The sequence below is a fragment of the Taeniopygia guttata genome, chromosome 29, assembly GCF_048771995.1.
Source record: "Taeniopygia guttata chromosome 29, bTaeGut7.mat, whole genome shotgun sequence".
Lineage (NCBI taxonomy): Eukaryota > Metazoa > Chordata > Aves > Passeriformes > Estrildidae > Taeniopygia > Taeniopygia guttata.
Window position 1 is genome coordinate 3,165,367 of NC_133054.1, and position 27,458 is coordinate 3,192,824.

The 27,458-nt window shown below is 59.8% G+C and overlaps 1 protein-coding gene across 2 annotated transcripts; it reads left to right on the forward strand.

The window, feature by feature from the left end:
• Positions 1-26,837, forward strand: POU6F1 (POU class 6 homeobox 1). 2 transcript variants are annotated; one of them, XM_072919524.1, is made up of 11 exons: positions 1-879; positions 1,273-1,366; positions 13,559-13,727; positions 15,662-15,750; positions 16,331-16,556; positions 19,623-19,795; positions 21,047-21,172; positions 21,278-21,487; positions 22,476-22,593; positions 24,000-24,171; positions 26,345-26,837. In XM_072919524.1, the coding sequence occupies exons 2-11, from the start codon at positions 1,313-1,315 to the stop codon at positions 26,688-26,690; spliced, it is 1,683 nt and encodes a 560-aa protein (XP_072775625.1). In that variant the 5' UTR covers positions 1-879; positions 1,273-1,312; the 3' UTR covers positions 26,691-26,837. The 2 variants fall into 2 exon arrangements, with proteins under 2 accessions (XP_072775625.1, XP_072775626.1); XM_072919525.1 differs by lacking the exon at positions 21,047-21,172.
• The last annotated feature ends 621 nt before the right edge of the window (positions 26,838-27,458 follow it).

Sequence of the window (27,458 nt, forward strand, 5' to 3'; positions counted from 1 at the left end):
GAGCCAGAGCATAGAGACCCCAAAACCTTCAGAGCCAGAGCCTAGAGACCCCACAACTTGCAGAGCCAGAGCCAAGACACCCCAAAACCTGCAGAGCTATAACCCAGAGACACCAAAACCCAGAGAACCAGAGCCTAGGGACCCTAAAACCAGAGAACCGGAGTCCAGAGACCCCAAAACGCAGAGAACCGGAGTCCAGAGACCACAAAACCTGCGGAGCCAGAGCCCAGAGACCCCAAAACCTGCAGAGCTATAACCCAGAGACACCAAAACCCAGAAAACCAGAGCCCAGGGACCCTAAAACCCAGAGAACCAGAGCCCAGGGACCCTAAAACCCAGAGAACCAGAGCCCAGGGACCCTAAAACCTGCAGAGCCAGTGTCCAGAAACCCCAAAACCTGCAGAGCTATAACCCAGAGACACCAAAACCCAGAGAACCGGAGTCCAGAGACCCCAAAACCAGAGAACCGGAGTCCAGAGACCCCAAAACCTGCGGAGCCAGAGTCCAGAGACCCCAAAACCCAGAGAACTTGAGTCCAGAGACCCCAAAACCAGAGAACCGGAGCCCAGACACCCCAAAACCTGCAGAGCCAGAGCCCAGACACCCCAAAACCTGCGGAGCCAGAGTCCAGATACCCCAAAACCAGAGAACCAGAGCCCAGGGACCCTAAAACCCGGAGAACCAGAGCCCAGGGACCCTAAAACCCGGAGAACCAGAGCCCAAAATTCCTGAGAGCCGCAGCCAGGACAGCAGACCCGGAGCCCCAAAACCCAGAGAGATCCCAAAACCCCAGGACCCCCCAGTCCGTCTGGGGGGGCAGGACCCACATCCAGCCCCGAGTGCAGCCAGGAGGGTCCCTCAGCCCAGAACGAGCAGTGGGTGAGTACCTGGGACCCCCAAAATCCATGGGATTCTCTTCCCTGTCTGGCAGTTTTGGGGCAGGGGAAGGGATGGTCCCACCTGGCTGAGGAAGGAGCAGAAGCTTTCCCACCTTTTCCAGCCTCGGGTGGAGGAAGGAGCTCCCACAGGATTTTGGGGTGTCACTTGGGTTCCCCGGATCCCTGGCAGCTCCTGGGGCAGGTGAACCCACCCTGAGCCCTCAGGAAGCACCAGGGGCTTGGCAGGGCAGCCAGGTGTCACCTGGAGATTTGGGGACCCTCCAGAGAGGTGCCCTCACCTGCCCATCCCTGGTTTTGGGGTTTCAGAGGGGCTGAGGGGGGTGAGAGGACCCCAGCCCCGCTGGTGACAGCCCCTCCTTGTCCCCTCTGGCAGCATGTGGCAGGTGTGACCTCCCCACCTGTGCCAGGCCACCATGGAGCCGTGCCCGGGGCAGCCCCAGGAGGCCCTGCTGACGGTCAACGAGCAGGTACGGGACCCCCAAACCGGGCTGGGACCCCAAAACCGGGCTGGGACCCCAAAACCGGGCTGGGGCGGGAACCCGAAACCGGGCTGGGATGGGACCCCCAAACCGGGCTGGGGTGGGACCCCCAAACCGGGCTGGGGTGGGACCCCGAAACCGGGCTGGGATGGGATCCCAAAACCGGGCTGGGACCCCAAAACCGGGCTGGGGTGGGACCCCCAAACCAGGCTGGGATGGGATCCCAAAACCAGCCTGGGAGTGGGATCCCAAAACCAGCCTGGGAGTGGGTCCCTCATCCTAAAACCAGGCTGGGAGTGGGACCCTGAAACCGGGCTGGGAATGGGATCCCAAAACCAGGCTGGGACTGGGACCCCAAAACCAGGCTGGGACTGGGACCCCGAAACCGGGCTGGGACTGGGATCCCAAAACTGGGCCAGGGATGGGATCCCAAAACCAGCCTGGGAGTGGGATCCCAAAACCGTGCTGGGAGTGGGTCCCTCATCCCAAAACTGGGCTGTGGGTTGGGACCCCAAAAGCCAGCTGGGAGTGGGACCCCAAAACCAGGCTGGGAGTGGGATCCCAAAACTGGGCTGGGAGTGGGACCCCAAAACCGCGCTGGGAGTGGGTCCCTCATCCTAAAACCAGGCTGGGAGTGGGACCCCAAAACACAGCTGGGAGTGGGATCCCAAAACCGTGTTGGGAGTGGGTCCCTCATCCTAAAACCAGGCTGGGAGTGGGACCCTGAAACCGGGCTGGGGTGGGACCCCAAAACCGGGCTAGGAGTGGGACCCTCATCCCAAAACACAGCTGGGAGTGGAACCCCAAAACTGGCCAGGGATGGGATCCCAAAACCAGGCTGGGAGTGGGTCCCTCATCCTAAAACCAGGCTGGGAGTGGGATCCCAAAACCGTATTGGGAGTGGGTCCCTTATCCCAAAACTGGGCTGTGGGTTGGGACCCCAAAAGCCAGCTGGGAGTGGGACCCTGAAACCAGGCTGGGGTGGGACCCTGAAACCGGGCTGGGGTGGGACCCCCACCCCAAAACCAGGCTGGGAATGGGACCTCAAAACCGGGCCGGGGGTGGGATCCCAAAACCAGGCTGGGAGTGGGACCCTGAAACCGGGCTGGGGTGGGACCCTCACTCCAAAACCAGGCTGGGAATGGGGCCCCAAAACCAGAGTGGGACCCCAGAACCGAGCTGGGAGTGGGAGCCCCACCCCAAAACCAGGCCGGGGGTTGGGACCCCAAAACTGGGCCCGGGGGTGGGACCCCCCTGTGTGCCGTGGGATGGGCTGGAAGACCTGCAGGAGGTTTGAGGGGCTCACCTGGCCCTGCCCCAGAGCTGTGGGGTGGAGGGGGCACGCTGCAGGTGTGGGGTGCTGTGGATGTGGGGGTGCTGCAGGTTTTGGGGTACCAGGCTCAAGTGGAACAGCCAGGTTTAATGAATCATTAATTAATCCTCCCTTGGGACGAGTTTTGCCCCCTCTGCTGTAATACTGGGGTCAACCCCGGTTTTCAGGGGAGGGCCCAGAAATGAGTCTGGGGGCTCTGCTGGTTCCTGGCCCTGCTGGGACCCCAGACTCCCTCTGAGGGAACATCCCTCGGGACTGGGAATGTCCTGTGGGAGTGGGAACGCCCCTCCTTGAACCCCTTTACTCCTCCACCACCCTGAAGAGGGTCCCACAGAGATCCAGCTGGAGTAGTGACACTCCAACCAGTATGGCTGGATGTCATCCTCCTTTATTGCCTCATTTATCCATGCTTTATACCTTTATTGCCTCACACAATAGCTAATTAATATTCATTGGCTAATGAATCTAATTACATATACAAGTCACTTATAGATTGGCTGGTTTTGTGCAAAGCTCATTGTCTTCTCAAGGATGTCCTAAATACTTTAAAGTATCTCTGTGATCTGCAGGCCAGGGTTGTGGAGTCCTGCAAAGAAAAACCATCGAGGATAGGATGTCCCTGTTCCATGAGAAATTCCTCTGCACACCCCATTTCCCCCTTATGGCCCCATTTACCCCTCAGGATATCATTTACCATTTCAGAACCCCCTTTGCTCTTTTAGGGGCACATTTATGCTTCAGGAGCCCATTTACCCTTCCAGGACCTCTTTTATTCCCTTTATTCTCTTTCTCTGCCAGGACCCCATTTACCCCTTCAGGGCCACAGCCAGGAATGGGAATGGGAATGGCCCAACACCTCTGGGGTGGGTCTGGAGGGGTTTGCAGTTGTGAAAGGCAGGACCTGCCTGATAAAAACCCAAATCCCAGGGATTAGAACCCAAATCAATCCCCGGGGGTCAGAACCCCAATTCCCAGGGGTCAGAACACCAATTCCCAGGGATTAGAACCCAAATCAATCCCCGGGGGTCAGAACCCCAATTCCTGGGGATCAGAACCCAAATCAATTCCCAGGGATCAGAACACCAATTCCCAGGGGTCAGAACACCAATTCCTGGGGGTGAGAACCCCAATTCCTGGGGATCAGAACCCAAATACCTGAGGATCAGAACCCCAATCCATCCCGGGGGATCAGAACCCAAATACCTGAGGATCAGAACCCCAATCCATCCCGGGGGATCAGAACCCAAATACCTGAGGATCAGAACCCCAATCCATCCCTGGAGATCAGAACCCCAATCCCTGTGGGTCAGAACCCCAATCAATCCCCAGGATCAGAACCCCAATCCCTGGGGGGATCAGAACCCCAATCCATCCCTGGGGATCAGAACCCCAATCCCTGGGGATCAGAACCCCAATCCATCCCTGGGGATCAGAACCCAAATCCCCGGGAATTAGAACCCCAATTCCCAGGGATCAGAACCCAAATCAATCCCCGGGGATCAGAACCCCAATTCCCAGGGGTCAGAACACCAATTCCTGGGGATGAGAACCCAAATCAATTCCCAGGGGTCAGAACCCCAATTCCCAGGGATCAGAACTCAAATCAATCCCCAGGATCAGAACCCCAATTCCTGGGGGTCAGAACCCCAATTCCTGGGGATGAGAACCCCAATTCCTGGGGATCAGAACCCCAATCCCTGGGGATGAGAACCCCAATCCCTGGAGATCAGAACCCCAATCCCTGGGGATCAGAACACCAATCCATCCCTGGGGATCGGAACCCCAATCCCTGGGGGTCAGAACCCCAATCCCCGGGGATCAGAACCCCAGTTCCCAGGGGTCAGAGCCCCAGTTCCCAGGGATCAGAACCCAAATCCATCCCTGGGGATCAGAACCCCAATCCCTGAGGATCAGAACCCCAATCCCTGGGGCTCAGAACCCCAATTCCTGGGGATGAAAACCCCAATTCCTGGGGATGAGAACCCCAGTTCCCAGGGATTAGAACCCAAATCAATCCCCAGGATCAGAACCCCAATTCCTGGGGGTCAGAACCCCAATCCCTGGGGATCAGAACCCCAATTCCTGGGGATGAGAACCCCAATTCCCAGGGATCAGAACCCCAATTCCCAGGGATCAGAACCCAAATCAATCCCCAGGATCAGAACCCCAATCCCTGGGGATGAGAACCCCAATTCCCAGGGATTAGAACCCAAATCCATCCCTGGGGATCAGAACCCCAATCCCTGAGGATCAGAACCTCAATCCCTGGGGGTCAGAACCCCAATCCCTGGGGTCAGAACCCCAATCCATCCCTGGGGGTCAGAACCCCAATCCATCCCTGGGGATCAGAACCCCAATCCTTGGGGATCAGAACCCAAATCAATCCCCAGGATCAGAACCCCAATTCCCAGGGGTCAGAACACCAATTCCCAGGGATGAGAACCCCAATCCATCCCTGGGGATCAGAACCCCAATCCCTGGGGATCAGAACCCCAATTCCCAGGGATCAGAACCCAAATCCATCCCTGGGTGTCAGAACCCCAATCCCTGGGGTCAGAACCCAAATAAATCCCCGGGGGTAAGAACCCCAATTCCTGTGGGTCAGAACCCCAATCCCTGGGGATCAGAACCCCAGTTCCCAGGGGTCAGAACCCAAATCAATCCCCAGGATCAGAACCCCAATCCATCCCTGGGGGTCAGAACCCCAATCCATCCCTGGGGATCAGAACCCAAATCCCCGGGGATCAGAACCCAAATTCCCATGGATCAGAACCCAAATCAATCCCCAGGATCAGAACCCCAATCCCTGGGGATCAGAACCCCAATCCCTGGGGATCAGAACCCCAATCCATCCTCGGGGATCAGAACCCCAATCCTTGGGGATCAGAACCCCAATCCATCCCTGGGGATCAGAACCCCAATCCCCGGGGATCAGAACCCCAATCCATCCCCGGGGGTCAGAACCCCAATCCCTGGGGATCAGAACCCAAATCCCAGGGGTCAGAACCCCAATTCCTGAGGATGTGAACCCCAATTCCCAGGGATCAGAACCCAAATCAATCCCCAGGATCAGAACCCCAATCCTTGGGGATCAGAACCCCAATCCATCCCTGGGGATCAGAACCCCAATCCTTGGGGATCAGAACCCAAATCCATCCCCGGGGATCAGAACCCCAATTCCTGGGGGTCAGAACCCCAATTCCTGGGGATGAGAACCCCAATCCCTGGGGATCAGAACCCAAATCAATCCCCACGGATCAGAACCCCAATTCCCAGGGGTCAGAACACCAATTCCTGAGGATGTGAACCCCAATTCCTGAGGATGTGAACCCCAATTCCCAGGGGTCAGAACACCAATTCCCAGGGGTCAGAATCCCAATTCCCAGGAGTCAGAACCCCAATCCCTGGGGATCAGAACCCCAATCCATCCCCGGGGATCAGAACCCCAATTCCCAGGGATCAGAACCCCAATCCCTGGAGATCAGAACCCCAATCCATCCCCGGGGATCAGAACCCCAATTCCCAGGGATCAGAACCCCAATCCCTGGGGATCAGAACCCCAATCCATCCCTGGGGATCAGAACCCCAATCCTTGGGGATCAGAACCCCAATCCCTGAGGATCAGAACCCCAATCCCTGAGGATCAGAACCCAAATCCCCGGGAATTAGAACCCCAATCCCTGGGGGTCAGAACCCCAATCCCTGGGGATCAGAACCCCAATCCCTGGGGATCAGAACCCCAATCCCTGAGGATCAGAACCCAAATCCCCGGGAATTAGAACCCCAATCCCTGGGGATCAGAACCCCAATCCCTGGGGGTCAGAACCCCAATCCCTGGGGATCAGAACCCCAATCCATCCCTGGGGGTCAGAACCCCAATTCCCAGGGATCAGAACCAATTACATCGACTTTGCATATTCATATACCTCATGCATATGCATAAATAATTTACATATTCAGGCCTATTTTCCATGGGGAAAATCACTAATAGGACACCTGCAGGTTTTGGCCCAGTAATTTTAGTACTTTGGAGTTCAGACAGGCCTGTAAGATGTCCTCTAGAGTTCAAAAGCCTCAGAAAATTGGAAGATGAAGGAAACCACAGCCTAAATATTTCTTGATAGTGTTCATCAGTGGCTTTAGGTTTTATCAAATGGGACAATAACCTTTCTAGGTGTGTAATTCTCATTTGGAGGTACCCCAAACCTTTCTGGGCAGCTGCTCCAGGTGATGCTGCCTGAGCAGGGGTTGGACTATGAGACCTCCAGAGGTGTTGGAACCCCGGCCTGGTCAGGGGCTCCATGTGGTGGTAAAATCTCTCCTCCAAGCCTCCTTCCAAAGAAAAGCTCATCAGTCTCTTGTTGTTCGGTCTCAAGGCAGTTTATTGCAAGTTATCTAAAAGATTTTCTCCTTGGGCTGCTGTGGTTTGCTCAGAGCTCAGGCAGAGGCACACACACACCCTGACATCCTCTCTTCTCCTGCTGCTTCATCCCCATTTTCAGTCTCTTTATTGCCTTTTTCCCAGCTAGGGAGAGTTCCAGTACAGTTGGGGACTGTCTGTGTGTCTTTTTTATCTCTGGGTTCTGCAGAACGTCCTTGTGCTCTGTAAATCCTGAATTCCTCACATCCAACTCCAGCAAAAACCTCTCCCTCTGCCTGCCTTTGTTTATTGAAAAGTGTCGAGGTTGGGTCAGCACAACTCCCAGTCCCAACTGGGCTCCCAAAATAGCAACAAACCTTGCTAAGTGCTGGCCACACTGCTGGTGATTCATGAAAATAATTAGCAAATTTCATTAAAACAATTAATTAGGACAGTTATTAGGAAAGTTGTATCGTTTCCAAGGCAGAGGCACAGAGTTTGTGAGGGGTTCAGTGTGAGAAACAGGCACTCGCTTTTTGTAAGTTTAGAAAGGTTTATTAAATCTTATTAAAAATATGAAAGCAGACTGAATAGAGAAAATGTTCTGGCGCTGGTGGCAAAGGATTTTCCCCACCGTGTGCTCACCCACACCATGGAGGTTTTGCTTTTTAACCCTTTAACTCTGCCTAAAGTTCTGTCCATCTACTCCTCCCAAAAGTCTGTCAATCACTTCCTAAAATCCGGATTGGAGGTCAGGTGCTGCCAACCCTCCCAAATGTCCCAAAGCCTGGTTGTCCCCTGATAACAACTCAGGGAGTAAAAAAAACAACTTTTCTTAATATATATATGTGACATTTGTCTGTTAATGGTGAGAGTCAATCACTGCATTCCTCATCTATCACACTCAGGGTGTGTCAGGAAAATGAACCCACAAACACCAGAGGTTTATGTCCAAAAAGGAGCCAGAGGAGTCCCTTTACTTTATTTGAATAAAGGGAGAGGCCATGGGGCATTCCCTTGGGGTCTCTCTAATTTTTGGAGGATGCAGCCTCCTTTTTATCCTAATTTCCCTCTCTCTTTCCCCATTTCTGAGGTACTTGAGGGGTTCAGACTTCCCAGAACTCCTGATCCCAAAGATTCCTAATGTATAACCCTCCTTTTGAATTTTTAATTCTTAAGGAATTTAGGGTTTCCCCCCATTATTTCTTTTGTCTTCCAATGTCCAATTTTATTTATCAGCAAAGCTAAAGTTTATTTGTAAAAGCAAATCTCTTTTTCCATTCATCAATCAGTGGAATCTTTGCCACTGTTTCTTTTATCTCTCAGTTCTGCTTTTATCTGCCAGTTTGGAAAGACAAATCCCTCGTTCCTCTCCCTCCTCCTGCTCTGAGATGGGCCCTTGGGACATTTTTTTGTGTTTTGGCAAAGTCATTTCATTCCCTTCTGAAAAATTCAGCCAAATCATCCCAAATCTAAAGCTTCCCATGGAAAAACTGATAAAAATGCCTTCAACTGGATGATTCCATTTATTAATGTACCAACTCTTAGGCTTAATTTGGTTCAGTTCCCCAATTTTCAATTAGTTGAGACAAATTTATACATGATAAATGTACGTTTTACCTAAGAGAAAAATAAAAGCTTTTCCCACACCATTCTTTCTTTTTCCCAGTAAAAAAAGACAAAGTCAACTTAGCAAAAAATCAAACTGACAGCACGTGAAATAGTCTGTTTTAGAAAATTTAGAATATTTAGTTGCCCAACAAGCTGCTCACAATAAAAAATCACTGAAATTATGGAAAGGAAAGGAAAGGAAAGGAAAGGAAAGGAAAGGAAAGGAAAGGAAAGGAAAGGAAAGGAAAGGAAAGGAAAGGAAAGGAAAGGAAAGGAAAGGAAAGGAAAGGAAAGGAAAGGAAAGGAAAGGAAAGGAAAGGAAAGGAAAGGAAAGGAAAGGAAAGGAAAGGAAAGGAAAGGAAAGGAAAGGAAAGGAAAGGAAAGGAAAGGAAAGGAAAGGAAAGGAAAGGAAAGGAAAGGAAAGGAAAGGAAGGAAAAGGAAAAGGAAAAGGAAAAGGAAAAGGAAAAGGAAAAGGAAAAGTAGTTATCAAAAATAGTAAAATCAGAGTAATAAAAATTTGGACAATGAGGATTAGGACACTATGAGGCAATAAAAAGCAAAGAATTATGCATGTCTGGATGTTTTTTGGCACTAATTTGCCAAAACCATGCCTTGTGAACAAAGGAATAACCCTAAAAGCAGCAGCTTGCTGCATATTCATCCATCTCATCCATAAATTCCTTGCAAATTAAGAACCTTTCTGGTTTTTGTCAACTTCTTCCTTTGAATCCTGGTAGTTCTATAAAGACAGAGAGGAGGTGGAAGAATGTTTGTGTTTTCTGATAAGGAGCTGGAACTCTTTGTCCCGTGCTGTTATCTGTGTGCAAAGAGTTTCTTGATTATCTCATCTCTTTTCTCGAGCTGGTAAAAAATCTTACACAGCAGAGTTTCTATTTTGACATTGTGTTATAGCCCGGAATTATATTTAATACACTACTTAATTAATACAGCAAAACTTTCTAACATCACACATATAATATTCAATTTAATATTTGTGAAAAGCCAATAATAAAATAGGGAGGGAAAGAGGGAAGGAAGGAAAAGGAGGAAGGAAATGCACCTTTAGGCTCAGGTGAGCACCAGGAACCTCCTGGGGGAACTTTTACCCCCTCTGGTGTAACACCGGGTGTGAAAAACACCATTAATTTCTATTAAAATTTTAGAAGTTTAATAGTAATGAAAATAATAATGAAAATTGGGACAATAAGAGATAATAAAAAGCAAAGAATTATGGACATCCAGGTGCCAGGACTACCTCTAAAAGCAACAGCCTATTACATATTCATATATTTCGTACAGGATTCAAACATTCCTTTCACACCAGGGTGTTTCTGCTTAATTTTAGTTTCCCCCTCCCCATCTTGTAAATCAGCTTTCTTGGTTCCTGGCAGTCTGAGCTTCCCCGATAAGGGGCAATAATTCTCCTCTGGGGATCTTGGTGTCTCTTACTGTTATCTCTGTCCCGATAGGATAATGCAAAGAATTTCTTGATTATCTTTTCCATTCTTTGAGCTAGTTACAAAAAGCATCTTACAGCACGTAGTTTCTATTTTAATATTATGCTATAGCCTAAAAACTGTATTTCCCACATTGCTTAAAAGAGATTATCACAGCACAACGTTCCAACATTACACATCCAGTATTCACTTTAATATTTGGGAAGAGCCAATGACATAATCTGCATTTTTCACAGGGGTCACCCCCAGTCCTTGGGGGGAAGGTGCAGAAATGAGTCTGGGGGCGCTTGGGGGGTTCTGCTGGGACCCCACACTCCAAATGAGGGGCTGAGCCAGTGGGAATGTTCTTGGGAATCGGGGATGTCCTTTTAAGAGTGGGAATTCCCTGGGAATGGGGATGTCTTTTGGAAGTGGGAATTCCCTGGGAATGTCCTGAGCCAGTGGGAATGTTCTTGGGAATGAGGATATTTTTTGGAAATGGGAATGTCCCTGGGAATGGAGATGTCCTTTAGGAGTGGGGACATCCCTCGGGACTGGGAATGTCCTGTGGCAGTGGGAATGTCCCTGGGAATGTCCTTTGGAAGTGGGAATGTCCCTGGGAATGTCCTGTGGCAGTGGGAATGTCCCTGGGAATGGGGATGTCCTTTAGGAGTGGGGACATCCCTCGGGACTGGGGATGTCCTGTGGCAGTGGGAATGTCCCTCGGAATGTCCTGTGGCAGTGGGAATGTCCCTGGGAATGGGAATGTCCTTTAGGAGTGGGAATTCCCTGGGAATGGGGATGCCCTTTGGCAGTGGGAATGTTCTTGGGAATGGGGATGCCCTTTAGAAATCGGGCTGTCCCTCGGCAGTGGGAATGTCCCTGGGAATGGGAATATCCCTGGGAATGGGGATGTCCTTTAGGAGTGGGAATGTCCCTGGGAATGGGGCTGTCCCCGGGAATGGGGATGCCCTTTGGGAGTGGGAATTCCCTGGAAATGGGGCTGTCCCTGGGAATTGGGATGCCTCCGGGAATGGGGCTGCCCTTTGGAAAGGGGCTGTCCCTGGGCACTGGGAATGTCCCTGGGAATGGGAATGTCCCTGGGAACGGGGCTGTCCCCAGGAATGGGGCTGCCCTTTGGAAAGGGGCTGTCCCTCGGCAGTGGGAATGTCCCTGGGAATGGGGCTGCCCTTTGGAAATAGGGCTGTCCCGTGGCAGTGGGAATGTCCCTAGGAATGGGAATGTCCCTGGGAATGGGGCTGCCCTTTGGAAAGGGGCTGTCCCTTGGCACTGGGAATGTCCCTGGGAATGGGGATGTCCTTTAGGAGTGGGAATTCCCTGGGAATGGGGATGCCCTTTGGAAACGGGGCTGTCCCTTGGCAGTGGGAATGTCCCTCGGAATGTCCTTTGGCATTGGGAATGTCCCTGGGAATGGGGATGTCCCTGGGAATGGGGATGCCCTTTGGAAAGGGGCTGTCCCTGGGAATGGGGATGCCCTTGGCCCTGGGAATGTCCCTGGGAATGGGGCTGTCCGTTGGCAGTGGGAATTCCCTGGGAATGGGGCTGCCCTTTGGAAAGCGGCTGTCCCTTAGCACCGGGAATGTCCGGTGGCTCCGGGCTGGTGCGGGCTGTGCTGCCGCGGGAGGGGCAGGCCCGGCCGGGAGCGGCTCTGTCGGGGGGATGAGGAGCCCGGTCCCTCCTCTCCGGTCCCTCCTCTGGGCCGTGTCCCGTCCCCGGAGCGGCCCGGCCATGGCAGCGGGTCTGGGCTCACTCACCGTGCTCGTCCCGGTGCCCGCCGCGCTCCTGCGGGTACGGGGCAGCGGCTCCCGGGGGCACCGGGGTGCTGGGGGTGCTGCAGGTTTGGGGGGCTGCAGGTTTGGGGGGCTTGAGGTTTGGGGCTGCCGGTTCCGTTTGGGGGTGCCGGGTCCATTTGGGGGTGCCGGTTGTGTTTTTGGGGTGCCGGTTCCGTTTGGGGGTGCCGGTTCTGGTTTGGGGATGCCGGTTGTGTTTTGGGGATGCCGGTTGTGTTTTGGGTGTGCCGGCTCTGTTTTGGGGGTGCCGGCTCCGTTTGGGGGTGCCGGCTCTGTTTTTGGGGTGCCGGCTCTGTTTTTGGGGTGCCGGTTCCATTTGGGGATGCCGGTTCTATTTTGGGGGTGCCGGCTCCACTTGTGGGTGCCGGCCCCATTTGGGGGTGCCGGGTCCGTTTGGGGATGCCGGTTGTGTTTTGGGGGTGCCGGTTCTGTTTTGGGGATGCCGGTTGGGTTTTTGGGGTGCCGGCTCCATTTGGGGGTGCCGGTTTCATTTGGGGGTGCCGGGTCCGTTTGGGGGTGCCGGTTCTGTTTGGGGATGCCGGTTCTGTTTGGGGGTGCCGGCTCCATTTGGGGGTGCCGGCTCCATTTGGGGGTGGCGGCTCCGTTTGGGGGTGCCGGTTGTGTTTTTGGGGTGCCGGTTCTGTTTTGGGGGTGCCGGCTCCATTTGGGGGTGCCGGCTCCGTTTGGGGGTGCCGGTTGTGTTTTGGGGGTGCCGGCTCCATTTGGGGGTGGCAGCTCTGGTTTGGGGATGCCGGCTCCGTCTGGGGGTGCCGGTTCTGTTTTGGGGGTGCCGGCTCTGTTTGGGGTGTGCCGGCTCCACTTGGGGGTGCCGGTTCTGTTTTGGGGGTACCGGGTCCGTTTGGGGGTGCCGGTTCTATTTTGGGGGTGCCGGCTCCACTTGGGGGTGCCGGTTCTGTTTGGGGATGCCGGTTCTGTTTTGAGATGCCGGTTCTGTTTTGGGTGTGCCGGTTCTGTTTTGGGGGTGTTGCTTCCGTTTTGGGGGTGCTGGCTCTGTTTTGAGATGCCGGTTCTGGTTTGGGGGTGCCGGTTGTGTTTTGGGGGTGCCTGCTCTGTTTTGGGGGTGCCGGCTCTGTTTGGGGATGCCGGTTGTGTTTTGGGGGTGCCGGTTCAGTTTTGGGGGTGCCGGTTCTGCTCGGGGGATGCTGCAGCTGTGGAGGTTTCCCTGTAGGTTTCAGGGTGCTTTAGGTTTGGGGGTGCTGTTGTGTTTTGGGGTGCCGGTTCCGTTCTGGGGGTGCTGTTCTGTTTTGGGGGTGCCGGTTGTGTTTTGGGGGTGCCGGCTCTGTTTTGGGGTGCCGGATCCGTTCTGGGGGTGCCGCAGCTCTGGAGGCTTTGCTGTAGGTTTGGGGGTGCTGCAGGTAAGGGCGGGCTTTGGGTGTGGGGGTGCTGTGAATTTGGGGGTGCTGCGACCACTGGCAGCGTTTCGGTGGCCCCGGAGTTGGGGTGCGGACAGCAGAGCCCTGAGGTGTTTGGGGGGGACTCCCCCAGCCGTCCCTCGCTCTTTCGGGGTCCGAGTGGACTCTGCACCCCAAAACCAGGGAGGCGGGGGGAGCCCCTGGGGGACACCGCGGGGTGACGCCTCTGGAGCTCATTTTGGGGTCCGTTTGCAGGTCATTGTCATGTCCAGCCATGAGACCATCCGGGTGCTGGAGGTGGGGGTGGATGGGGACCCCAAAACGGCCGCGGAGGGAGCGGGGGGGTCCCCGGCACAGGGGGGCCCCCCGGGTGTGGAGGATGCTCCCGCCAGCACCCCGAGCTCGTCCGGCGGGGAGGCGGCAGGTGAGAGACCCCCCCCCCCGTTCCCGGGATCGTTACCGTGTCCCGGGATCGTTCCCGGTGCCCCCCGGTTCTCTCCCTCCCGGGATCGTTCCCACCGGATCTCTCCCTCCCGGGATCGTTCCCGGTACCCCCCGTTCTCTCCCTCCCGGGATCGTTCCCACCGGGTCTCTCCCTCCCGGGATCGTTCCCCCCGGTTCTCTCCCTCCCGGGATCGTTCCCAGCGGATCTCTCCCTCCCGGGATCGTTCCCGGTGCCCCCCGGTTCTCTCCCTCCCGGGATCGTTCCCGGTATCCCCCCGGTTCTCTCCCTCCCGGGATCGTTCCCCCCGGTTCTCTCCCTCCCGGGATCGTTCCCCCCGGTTCTCTCCCTCCCGGAATCGTTCCTGGTATTCTCCCGGATCACTCCCTCCCGGGATCGTTCCCCCCGGTTCTCTCCCTCTCGGGATCGTTCCCGGTACCCCCGGTTCTCTCCCTCTCGGGATCGTTCCCGGTATCCCCCGGATCTCTCCCTCCCGGGATCGTTCCCACCGGTTCTCTCCCTCCCGGGATCGTTCCCGGTATCCCCCCGGATCTCTCCCTCCCGGGATCGTTCCCGGTATCCCCCCGGTTCTCTCCCTCCCGGGATCGTTCCCAGCAGTTCCCCCCGGTTCTCTCCCTCCCGGGATCGTTCCCAGCAGTTCCCCCCGGGTCTCTCCCTCCCGGGATCGTTCCCGGTGCCCCCCGGATCTCTCCCTCCCGGGATCGTTCCCACCGGATCTCTCCCTCCCGGGATCGTTCATAGCAGTTCCCCCCGGGATCTCTCCCTCCCGGAATCATTCCCACCGAGTCTCTCCCTCCCGTTTTCGTTCCCGGTATCCCCCCGGTTCTCTCCCTCCCGGGATCGTTCCCGGTACCCCCGGTTCTCTCCTTCCCGGGATCGGTCCCGGTACCCCCCCGGGTCTCTCCCTCCCGGGATCGTTCCCACCGGGTCTCTCCCTCCCGGGATCGTTCCCGGTACCCCCCGGTTCTCTCCCTCCCGGGATCGTTCCCAGCAGTTCCCCCCGGTTCTCTCCCTCCCGGATCGTTCCCCCCGGTTCTCGCCCTCCCGGGATCGTTCCCAGCGGTTCTCTCCCTCCCGGGATCGTTCCCGGTGCCCTCCGGATCTCTCCCTCCCGGGATCGTTCCCGGTATCCCCCCGGTTCTCTCCCTCCCGGGATCGTTCCCGGTGCCCCCCGGTTCTCTCCCTCCCGGGATCGTTCCCGGTATCCCTCGGATCTCCCCCTCCCGGGATCGTTCCCACCGGTTCTCTCCCTCCCGGGATCGTTCCCGGTATCCCCCCGGTTCTCTCCCTCCCGGGATCGTTCCCCCCGGTTCTCTCCCTCCTGGGATCGTTCCCACCGGGTCTCTCCCTCCCGGGATCGTTCCCGGTATCCCCCCGGATCTCTCCCTCCCGGGATCGTTCCCGGTATCCCCCCGGTTCTCTCCCTCCCGGGATCGTTCCCCCCGGTTCTCTCCCTCCCGGGATCGTTCCTCCCGGTTCTCTCCCTCCCGGGATCGTTCCCACCGGGTCTCTCCCTCCCGGGATTGTTCCCGGTATCCCCCGGTTCTCTCCCTCCCGGGATCGTTCCCCCCGGTTCTCTCCCTCCCGGGATCGTTCCCCCCGGTTCTCTCCCTCCCGGGATCGTTCCCCCCGGTTCTCTCCCTCCCGGGATCGTTCCCACCGGGTCTCTCCCTCCCGGGATCGTTCCCAGCAGTTCCCCCCGGTTCTCTCCCTCCCGGGATCGTTCCCGGTATCCCCCCGGTTCTCTCCCTCCCGGGATCGGTCCCGGTGCCCCCCGGTTCTCTACCTCCCGGGATCGGTCCCGGTATCCCCCCGGTTCTCTCCCTCCCGGGATCGTTCCCGGTATCCCCCCGGATCTCTCCCTCCCGGGATCAGCCCCACCGGTTCTCCCGCAGGTAAAGAAGCCAAAGCCGCCTCGCCGGTCCCGGTGCCCGCCCCGAGCCAGCCCGCCGTGACACACCTGGCCGTGCAGGCCGCCCCGCAGGTAACTGCCCCCCGGGGCTGGCGCCAGGGGGTCCCCGGGGGAGGTGTCCGCAGAGAGGGGGTGGCCAGGTAAGGGGGACCCCTTTTGTCCCCCCAAACAGACCTGGGGGGGAAGGGAGGCCCCAAGTGCCCCTTGGCTCCCTATGGAGGAGGGGTCCTGTGTTAGGGGGACCCCGAGGTAAAGGGGATCCCCTCTCTGCCCCCCATCCCCAAAGAGCGGGGGGTCAGCAGTAAGGGGGGTCCCCCTTTATCCCCTCCAGAGAGACCCCCAGTGCCCCCCACTTCACAGAGCTCCCCCCATCTCCCCACAGAGAGGGGTTCACCATTCAGGGGGGCTCCCCCTTTGCCTTCCCCCCCCAAAGGGGTTCACCAGGGAGCCCCCCGGATCCCCCTTCCCCCAGGGGCTCCCCAGACACGGGGGTCCCCCTTTGCCCCCCCAGAGGGATCCACGGGCAGTTCCCCCTTTGCCGCCTCCCCAGAGGGGTGTCCCAGGCCGGGCGGGGGGTCCCCGCGGGGGTTTCCCTGATGCTGAGCAGGGCGTTGATTTGTGTTTCTCTTTCAAATCTCATTTATCTCCGCAGGTGTTGGCTCAGGAAAGCTTAGCCACAGGTGTGACAGGAGTAATGGTTCCGGCAGGGACAGTTACTCAACCTCTTCTTATCCCCATCAGTATTGCAGGTCAGGTGACAGGCCAGCAGGCGCTGGCCCTGGTGACAATTCCCACAGCAACGCTCGCCGCGCTCCCGGGACTGACGCCGGCGGCACCCGCGGGGGCGATTTTCAAACCGCCCGTAGCCAATCTCACAGGTAACCGCAGGTAACCGCGCCTGCCCCGCCACCGGCCCCGGCACCGGCACCGCCACCGGCACCGGCCCCGGCCCCGCCGCTGCGAGGCGAGGAGGTGCACAGCTGGCTGCAGCTGCAGGAGCGTCTGCAACGGGCTCCAGCCCGGGGCACGAGTACCGGAGGTGGAGATTTGGGGCTCCAGGTGTGGCATCTGATGATTTGAGGCTCCAGATGTGGCACCTGTTGTGCATTTGGGGCTCCAGATGTGGCACCTGCTGTAGATTTGAGGCTCCAGATGTGGCACCTGTTGTGCATTTGAGGCTCCAGATGTGGCATCTGCTGTAAATTTAGGGCTCCAGATGTGGCATCTGCTTGGGGCTCCAGGTGTGGCATCTGCTGTAGATTTGAGGCTCCAGATGTGGCACCTGGTGTAGATTTGGGGCTCCAGATGTGGCACCTGGTGTAGATTTGGGGCTCCAGATGTGGCATCTGCTTGGGGCTCCAGATGTGGCACCTGGTGTAGATTTGAAGCTACAGATGTGGCACACGGTGTAGATTTGGGGCTCCAGATGTGGCACCCGGTGTACATTTGGAGCTCCAGATGTGTCATCTGCTGTAGATTTGGGACTCCAGATGTGGCACCTGTTGTGCATTTGAGGCTCCAGATGTGGCACCTGCTGTAGATTTGGGGCTCCAGCTGTGGCACCTGGTGTAGATTTGGGGCTCCAGATGTGGCACCTATTGTGCATTTGGGGCTCCAGATGTGGCACCTGGTGTAGATTTGGGGCTCCAGGTGTGGCACCTGGTGTAGATTTGTGGCTCCAGGTGTGGCATCTGCTGATTTGAGGCTCCAGATGTGGCACCCGTTGTGCATTTGGGGCTCCAGATGTGGCACCTGCTGTAGATTTGGGGCTCCAGGTGTGGCATCTGCTGATTTGGGGCTCCAGATGTGGCACCTGCTGTAGATTTGAGGCTCCAGATGTGGCACCTGGTGTAGATTTGAGGCTCCAGGTGTGGCACCTGCTGTAGATTTGGGGCTCCAGATGTGGCACCTGCTGTAGATTTGGGGCTCCAGGTGTGGCACCTGGTGTAGATTTGGGGCTCCAGATGTGGCACCTGGTGTAGATTTGAGGCTCCAGATGTGGCACCTGCTGTAGATTTGAGGCTCCAGATGTGGCATCTGCTGTAGATTTGGGGCTCCAGGTGTGGCTCCAGGTGCAGATTTGGGGCTCCAGGTGCAGATTTGGGGCTCCAGGTGCAGATTTGGGGCTCCAGGTGCAGCTCCAGGTGCAGATTTGGGGCTCCACGTGCGGATTTTGGGGCTCCAGGTGTGGCTCCGGGTGCAGATTTGGGGCTGCAGGTGTGGCTTCAGGTTCAGATTTGGGGCTCCAGGTGCAGATTTGGGGTGCCAAGTGCAGATTTGGGGCTGCAGGTATGGCTCCAGGTGCAGATTTGGGGCTCCAGATTTGGGCTCCAGGTGTGGTTCCAGGTGCAGATTTGGGCTCCAGGTGCAGATTTGGGGCTGCAGGTGCAGATTTGGGGTTCCAGGTGTGTCTTCAGGTTCAGATTTGGGGCTCCAGGTGCAGATTTGGGGCTCCAGGTGTGACTCCAGGTGCAGATTTGGGGCCCCAGGTGCAGATTTTGTGCTCCAGGTGTGACTCCAGGTGCAGATTTGGGGCTGCAGGTGCAGATTTGGGACTCCAGGTGCAGCTCCAGTTGCAGATTTGGGGCTCCACATGCAGATTTTGGGGCTCCAGGTGTGGCTCCGGGTGCAGATTTGGGGCTGCAGGTGCAGATTTTGGCTACACATGCAGATTTGGGGCGCCAGGTGCAGCTCTAGGTGCAGATTTGGGGCTCCAGGTGCAGATTTGGGGCTCCAGATGTGGCTCCAGGTGTGGCTCCAGGTGCAGATTTGGGACTCCAGGTGTGACTCCAGGTGCAGATTTGGGGCCCCAGGTGCAGATTTGTGACTCCAAGTGCAGATTTGTGACTCCAGATGCAGATTTGGGACTCCAGGTGCAGATTTGGGCTCCAGGTGCAGATTTGGGCTCCAGGTGCAGATTTGGGACTCCAGGTGTGGTTCCAGGTGCAGATTTGGGGCGCCAGGTGCAGATTTGGGGCTCCAGGTGCAGATTTGGGGTGCCAAGTGCAGATTTGGGACTCCAGGTGTGGCTCCAGGTGCAGATTTGTGGCTCCACGTGCAGATTTGGGGCGCCAGGAGCAGATTTGGGGCTCCAGGTGTGGCTCCGGGTGCAGATTTGGGTCTGCAGGTGCAGATTTGGGACTCCAGGTGTGGCTCCAGGTGCAGATTTGGGGCTCCACGTGCAGATTTTGGGGCTCCAGGTGTGGCTCCGGGTGCAGATTTGGGGCCGCAGGTGCAGATTTGGAGCTCCAGGTGCAGATTTGGGCTCCGTGCAGATTTGGGGCTCCAGATGTGGCTCCAGGTGTGGTTCCAGGTGCAGATTGGGGCTGCAGGTGCAGATTTAGGGCTCCAGGTGTGGCTCCAGGTGTGGCTCCAGGTGCAGATTTGAGGCTCCAGGTGCAGATTTGGACTCCAGGTGCAGATTTGGGCTCCAGGTGCAGATTTGGGACTCCAGGTGCAGATTTGGGGTGCCAGGTGCAGATTTGGGGCTGCAGGTGTGGTTCCAGGTGCAGATTTGGGCTCCAGGTGCAGATTTGGGGCTCCAGGTGCAGATTTGGGGCTGCAGGTGCACATTTGGGCCTCCAGATGTGGCTCCAGGTGCAGATTTGGGGCTCCAGGTGTGGCTCCAGGTGCAGATTTGGGGCTGCAGGTGCAGATTTGGGGCTCCAGGTGCAGATTTGGGGCTGCAGATTTGGGCTCCAGGTGTGCCCCCCTGCAGCAGGCGATGGGGCAGAGCTGCAGGTGGGGAAGGGGGGATGGAGCCGACCCCGCGGGGGCTCTCAGGGTGTGCCAGGAGTGTCCGGGGAGATTTGGGGTCCCCAAATCTGTGCTGCCGGTGGGACCGGCCCCGGTGACGGGGGTGGGGGGGGACAGTCGGGCGGGGCGGGGGGACACGGGCGCGCCCCCGGTGCCGCCCCGCTCACGGTGTCTCCGTCTCTCCGCAGCCGCCGCCGTGCTCAGCCCCGCTGTCCCGGCCGTCCCGGCGGTCCCGGCGCCGCCGCCGCCCCCGGGGCAGCCCCCGCTGCTGCCCCAGCCCCCCCCGGCGCCCACCCCCCCAAAGGAGCCCCCGATCTCCGTCCAGCCCCAGATCACCGGACTGGCCTTTAACCCCGGCATAGTAAGGACCGATCCCGGCCCATCCCGGGGGCCACGGGGAGCCCGGGAGTTCCAGGGCCGTGTCCCTGCCTCAGTTTCCCCAATGGAGAGTCCCTAATGGGGATTCCCTGCCTCAGTTTCCCCAATGGAGATTCCCTGCCTCAGTTTCCCCAGTGGAGATTCCCTGCCTCAGTTTCCCCAAGTGGGATTCCCTGCCTCAGTTTCCCCAATGGAGATTCCCCAATGGGGATTCCCGTCCTCAGTTTCCCCAATGGAGATTCCCGGCCTCAGTTTCCCCAATGGAGATTCCCTGCCTCAGTTTCCCCAATGGAGATTCCCGGCCTCAGTTTCCCCAATAGGGATTCCCTGCCTCAGTTTCCCCAAGCGGGATTCCATGCCTCAGTTTCCCCAATGGAGATTCCCTGCCTCAGTTTCCCCAATGATGATTCCCTGCCTCAGTTTCCCCAATGGAGATTCCCCAATGGGGATTCCCGGCCTCAGTTTCCCCAGGATGAGATTCTCTGCCTCAGTTTCCCCAAAGGGGATTCCCTGCCTCAGTTTCCCCAAAGGGGATTCCCTGCCTCAGTTTCCCCAATGGAGATTCCCTGCCTCAGTTTCCCCAATGGGGATTCCCGGCCTCAGTTTCCCCAATGGGGATTCCCTGCCTCAGTTTCCCCAGTGGAGATTCCCTGCCTCAGTTTCCCCAATGGAGATTCCCAGCCTCAGTTTCCCCAATGGGGATTCCCTGCCTCAGTTTCCCCAATGGAGATTCCCTGCCTCAGTTTCCCCAATGGGGATTCCCGGCCTCAGTTTCCCCGTGCAGGATCCTGCCTCAGTTTCCCTGAGCAAGATCCCTGCCTCAGTTTCCCCATGCAGGATCCTGCCTCAGTTTCCCTGAGCAAGATCCCTGCCTCAGTTTCCCTGAGCAAGATCCCTGCCTCAGTTTCCCAGGTCAGATCCCTGCCTCAGTTTCCCCGTGCAGGATCCGAGCCTCAGTTTCCCTGAACTCAATCCCTGCCTCAGTTTCCCCAAGTGGGATTCCCTGCCTCATTTTCCCCGTGCAGGATCCCTGCCTCAGTTTCCCTGAACTCAATCCCAGCCTCAGTTTCCCCATCCCAAAATCTGCAGCTGTGCTTCGGGCAGCTCCCAGCGGATGGATTTAGGGATTTCGGGATTTAGGGATTTAGGGATTTAGGGACCCCCAGGGACCGGGAGGGGGGACAATCCCGGGGGTCCCCTCTGGCCCAGCTCTGACCCCATTTCCATCCCGCAGCTCACGGCGGCTCTGGGGGCGCAGCCGCAGATTTTGGGGTCCCTCAGTGCCCCCCCCGTGATCGCCACCCCCCTCCCCAGCGTCCAGGGGATCCCGGGGCAGCTCCTGACCAGCGCCCAGGGCCAGGTACCGGGGGTCCCCCATCCCCGGGGAGGGGGTCGCGCTGCCCCCGGGCCGTGTCCCCTCTCGGGGTGGCATTCCGGGGTCCCCCAGCGCTGTGTCCCCCCGCAGGTGATCGGGACCCTTCCGTGGGTGGTGGCGCCCCCCGCGCCCGCCCCGCCCACCCTGCAGGTGACAGCGGTGACCCCGCAGCTGCTGCTGAACGCGCAGGGCCAGGTCATCGCCGCGCTGGCCACCGGGACCCCCGCGCTGCCCACCGGGCCCCCCGCCCCGGGCCCCGGCAAGAAAAACGGGCCCGCAGAGCCCCCCGTCAAGAGCGAGGTGAGGCCACGCCCCGAGTCACCCCGAGTCCTTCTGAGACCCCCTGAGACCCCCCGAGTCACCCCGAGTCACCCCGAGCCCCCCCGAGTCCTTCTGAGACCCCCTGAGCCCCTCCCGAGTCACCCTGAGCCCCCCCGAGTCACCCCGAGTCACCCTGAGCCCCCCCGAGTCACCCCGAGTCCTTCTGAGACCCCCCGAGTCACCCTGAGCCCCTCCCGAGTCACCCTGAGCCCCCCCGAGACACCCCGAGTCACCCCGAGTCACCCCGAGCCCCCCCGAGTCACCCTGAGCCCCCCGAGCCCCCCCGAGTCACCCCGAGTCCTTCTGAGACCCCCGAGTCACCCTGAGACACCCCGAGTCACCCCGAGTCACCCTGAGTCACCCCGAGTCACCCCGAGTCACCCCAAGTCACCCCGAGACCCCCTGAACTCCCCTGAGTCACCCCAAGACCCCCTGAGCCCCCCGAGCTCCCCCCACACCAGCGAGGTGGGTCACGGCTGGGGGACAGTGACAGTGTGGCCAAAGGGTGGCATTGTCCCCAGCCAAGGGCCTTTGGGACCCCCCTGTGCCTTGGGGACCCCCCCTGTGCCTTTGGGGACCCCCCTGAGCCTTGGGGACCCCTCCCTGTGCCTTGGGGACCCCCTCTGTGCCTTGGGGACGTCCCCTGTGCCTTTGGGACCCTCCCCTGTGCCTTTGGGACCCCCCCTGTGCCTTTGGGACCCTCCCTGTGCCTTTGGGACCCCCAGGTCCCCCCCCGGCCCCCAATCCCCCCGGGTCCCCCCAGATCACCTACGGGTCACCCCCAGGCCCCCTACAGGCCCCTCCCAGGACCCCCCAGGCCCCCAATCCCCCCGGTCCCCCCAGGTCACCCCCAGCCCCCCCCCAGGTCACCCCCAGGTCCCCCCCAGGCCCCCCCAGGCCCCCAATCCCCCCAGCTCCCCCCAGGTCCCCCCCAGGCCCCCCCCAGGTCACCCCCCGCTCCCCCCAGGTCCAGCCCATCCAGCCGGCCCCCGCCGGGGTGGGGACGAGCCCCACGGCCAAAGTGTCACCATCGCCGGTGCCCATCAGCTGCTCCGAGACCCCCACCGTGAGCCAGCTGGTGGCCAGTGAGTTACTGGGAGCACTGGGACCGGGGCTGGGGGGGCACCGAGGGGTCGGGGGTCCCTGGGAAGGGGCAGGGCAGGAGCCGGGATGGGGTGGGAAGGGGATAATGGGGTCTGGGGTCCCTGGGCACAGAGGGCTCGGGGGTCCCTGGGCACAGAGGGCTCGGGGGGCTCTGGGTTTGGGGGTCTCTGGGCACAGAGGGCTCAGGGGGCTCTGGGCTCGGGGGGCTCTGGGCACAGAGGGCTCGGGGGGCTCTGGGCTCGGGGGGCTCTGGGGGCTATGGGTTCGGGGGTCCCCGGGCACGGCAGGCTCGGGGGGCTCTGGGCTCGGGGGGCTCTGGGTTTGGGGGTCTCTGGGCACAGAGGGCTCGAGGGGCTCTGGGCACAGAGGACTTGGGGGTCCCCGGGCACAGAGGGCTTGGGGGGCTCTGGGTACAGAGGGCTCGGGGGTCACTGGGTTTGGGGGTCCCCGGGCACAGAGGGCTTGGGGGTCCCTGGGCACGGTGGGCTCGGGGGGCTCTGGGTTCGGGGGTCCCCGGGCATGGCAGGCTCGGGGGGCTCTGGGTTCGGGGGTCCCCGGGCATGGCAGGCTCGGGGGGCTCTGGGTTCGGGGGTCCCTGGGCACAGAGGGCTCGGGGTTTGGGGGTCCCTGGGCACAGAGGGTTCGGGGGGCTCTGGGCACAGAGGGCTCGGGGGGCTCTGGGCTCGGGGGGCTCTGGGTTCGGGGGTCCCTGGGCACGGCAGGCTCGGGGGGCTCTGGGTTCGGGGGTCCCTGGGCATGGCAGGCTCGGGGGGCTCTGGGCTCGGGGGGCTCGGGGGGCTCTGGGCTTGGGGGGCTCTGGGCTTGGGGGTCCTTGGGCACAGAGGGCTCGGGGGGCTCTGGGTTCGGGGGTCCCCGGGCACAGAGGGCTCGGGGGGCTCTGGGTTTGGGGGTCCCTGGGCATGGCAGGCTCGGGGGGCTCTGGGTTCGGGGGTCTCTGGGCACAGAGGGCTTGGGGGGCTCTGGGCACGGCAGGCTCGGGGGGCCCTGGGCTTGGGGGGCTCTGGGCACAGAGGGCTCGGGGGGCTCTGGGCACGGTGGGCTCGGGGGGCTCTGGGTTCGGGGGTCCCTGGGCACGGTGGGCTCGGGGGGCTCTGGGCACGGTGGGCTCGGGGGGCTCTGGGTTTGGGGGTCCCTGGGCACGGTGGGCTCGGGGGTCCCTGGGCACAGAGGGCTTGGGGGTCCCTGGGCAAGGTGGGCTCGGGGGTCACTGGGTTTGGGGGTCTCTGGGCACGGTGGGCTCGGGGGTCACTGGGCTCGGGGGTCCCTGGGCACAGAGGGCTTGGGGGGCTCTGGGCATGGCAGGCTCGGGGGGCCCTGGGTTCGGGGGTCCCTGGGCCCGGGGCTCACAGCCCCCCGTGCCCCCCAGAGCCCCCCGCCCCGCCCAGCACGGAGGAGGACGGGATCAACCTGGAGGAAATCCGGGAATTCGCCAAGAACTTCAAACTGCGGCGCCTCTCGCTGGGGCTGACCCAGACCCAGGTGGGACAGGCCCTGACGGCCACCGAGGGCCCCGCCTACAGCCAGTCGGCCATCTGCAGGTAACGGCACCTGGGGACAGGGAATGGCACCTGGGGACAGGTAATGGCACCTGGGGACAGCTGTGGGGACAGGTAATGGCACCTGGGGACAGGTAATGGCACCTGGGGACAGCTGTGGGGACAGGTAATGGCACCTGGGGACAGGTAATGGCACCTGGGGACAGGGACAGCGACAGGGACATCTGCAGGTAATGGCACCTGGGGACAGCTAATGGCAGCTGGGGACAGGTAATGGCACCTGGGGACAGGGACAGGGACAGGTAATGGCACCTGGGGACAGGGACATCTGCAGGTAATGGCACCTGGGGACAGGTAATGGCACCTGGGGACAGGGAATGGCACCTGGGGACAGGTAACGGCACCTGGGGACAGCTGTGGGGACAGGTAATGGCACCTGGGGACAGGTCATGGCACCTGGGGACAGCTGTGGGGACAGGTAATGGCACCTGGGGACAGGGACAGGGCCACCTGCAGGTAATGTCACCTGGGGACAGGTGTAGGGACAGGGTTTGACAAGGTGGACATCAACCCCAAGACATCCCTGCCCAGTGTCCCCTGAGTGTCCCCCCTGAGTGTCCCCTGAGTGTCCCCTGAGTGTCCCCTGAGTGTCCCCTGTGTCCCCAGGTTCCAGAAGCTGAACATCCCCCCTGAGTGTCCCCTGAGTGTGTCCCCTGAGTGTCCCCTGAGTGTCCCCTGTGTCCCCCTGAGTGTCCCCTGTGTCCCCATGTGTCCCCAGTTTCCAGAAGCTGGACATCCCCCCTGAGTGTCCCCTGAGTGTGTCCCCTGAGTGTCCCCTGAGTGTCCCCATGTGTCCCCAGGTTCCAGAAGCTGGACATCCCCTCTGAGTGTCCCCTGAGTGTGTCCCCTGTGTCCCCTGAGTGTCCCCTGTGTCCCCTGTGTCCCCAGGTTCGAGAAGCTGGACATCCCCCCTGAGTGTCCCCCGAGTGTCCCCTGAGTGTCCCCTGAGTGTCCCCTGAGTGTCCCCTGAGTGTCCCTGTGTCCCCAGGTTCGAGAAGCTGGACATCCCCCCTGAGTGTCCCCTGTGTCCCCTGAGTGTCCCCAGGTTTCCGAAGCTGGACACCCCCTCTGAGTGTCCCCCCTGAGTGTCCCCTGAGTGTCCCCATGTGTCCCCAGGTTTGAGAAGCTGGACACCCCCTCTGACTGTCCCCTGAGTGTCCCCTGAGTGTCCCCTGAGTGTCCCCATGTGTCCCCAGGTTCGAGAAGCTGGACATCCCTCCTGAGTGTCCCCTGAGTGTCCCCAGGTTCCAGAAGCTGGACACCCCCTCTGACTGTCCAATGTGTCCCCAGGTTCCAGAAGCTGGACATCCTCTCTGAGTGTCCCCTGAGTGTCCCCTGAGTGTCCCCTGAGTGTCCCCTGAGTGTCCCCAGGTTTCCAAAGCGGAAAATCCCCCCTGAGTGTCCCCTGAATGTCTCCCCTGAGTGTCCCCTGAGTGTCCCTGTGTCCCCAGGTTCCAGAAGCTGGACATCCCCCCCGAGTGTCCCCTGAGTGTCCCCTGAGTGTCCCTGTGTCCCCAGGTTCCAGAAGCTGGACATCCCCCCTGAGTGTCCCCTGAGTGTCCCCTGAGTGTCCCCCTGTGTCCCCAGGTTCGAGAAGTTGGACATCCCCCCTGAGTGTCCCCTGAGTGTCCCCTGAGTGTCCCCTGAGTGTCCCCTGAGTGTCCCTGTGTCCCCAGGTTTCAGAAGCTGGACATCCTCTCTGAGTGTCCCCTGAGTGTCCCCTGAGTGTCCCCTGAGTGTCCCCATGTGTCCCCATGTTCCGGAAGCTGGACATCCCCCCTGAGTGTCCCCCCTGAGTGTCTCCCTGACTGTCCCCATGTGTCCCCTGTGTCCCCAGGTTTGAGAAGCTGAACATCCCCCCTGAGTGTCCCCTGAGTGTCCCCTGAGTGTCCCCTGAGTGTCCCCAGGTTCGAGAAGCTGGACATCCCCCCTGAGTGTCCCCCCTGAGTGTCCCCTGAATGTGCCCTGAGTGTCCCCTGAGTGTCCCCATGTGTCCCCATGTTCCAGAAGCTGGACATCCCCCTGAGTGTCCTCTGAGTGTCCCCTGAGTGTCCCCTGAGTGTCCCCTGAGTGTCCCTGTGTCCCCATGTTCGAGAAGCTGGACATCCCCTCTGAGTGTCCCCTGACTGTCCCCCTGTGTCCCCTGTGTCCCCAGGTTCGAGAAGCTGGACATCACGCCCAAGAGCGCGCAGAAGCTGAAGCCGGTGCTGGAGAAGTGGCTGCGGGAAGCGGAGCAGCGGCAGCGCGAGGGGCAGCAGCACCTGCTGGAGTTCGTGGGGGGCGAGCCGGGCAAGAAGCGCAAGCGGCGCACGTCCTTCACCCCGCAGGCCCTGGAGGCCCTCAACGCTCACTTCGAGCGCAACGCGCTGCCCACGGGCGCCGAGATCACGCGCATCGCGCAGGAGCTGCGCTACGAGCGCGAGGTGGTGCGCGTCTGGTTCTGCAACCGCCGCCAGACCCTCAAGAACACCAGCAAGCTCAACGTCTTCCACGTGCCATGATGGGCAGTGCCAGGCCTGCCACCGGCCTGCTGGGCCTGGCCCTCCGTGCCCGGGCCTGTGTCCGCCTCAGGCCTCCCCCAGTCCCAAACTGGGAGCGCTGGGAGCGCCCCCGTGTCCCCCCGGCCGCCAGCCATCGGCACTTCGGGCACCGGTTCTGTCCCTCTGCCACCCGGTTCTGTCCTTCTGCCACCCGGTTCTGTCCTTCTGTCACCCGGTTCTGTCCCTCTGCCACCCGGTTCTGTCCTTCTGCCACCCGGTTCTGTCCTTCTGTCACCCGGTTCTGTCTCTCTGCCACCCGGTTCTGTCCTTCTCCCACCCAGTTCTGTCCCTCTGCCACCCGGTTCTGTCCCTCTGCCATCCGGTTCTGTCCCTCTGCCACCCGGTTCTGTCTCTCTGCCACCCGGTTCTGTCCCCATCTGGTTCTGTCCCTCTGCCACCCGGTTCTGTCCCTCTGCCGCCTGGTTCTGTCCCTCTGCCACCCGGTTCTGTCCCTCTGCCACCCGGTTCTGTCCCTTTGCCCCCCGGTTCTGTCCCTCTGCCACCCGGTTCTGTCCCTCTGCCACCCGGTTCTGTCCCTTTGCCCCCCGGTTCTGTCCCTCTGCCACCTGGTTCTGTCCCTCTGCCACCCGGTTCTGTCCCTCTGCCACCCGGTTCTGTCCTTCTGCCACCCGGTTCTGTCCTTCTGCCACCCGGTTCTGTCCTTCTGCCCCCTGGTTCTGTCCCTCTGCCATCTGGTTCTGTCCCTCTGCCACCCAGTTCTGTCCTTCT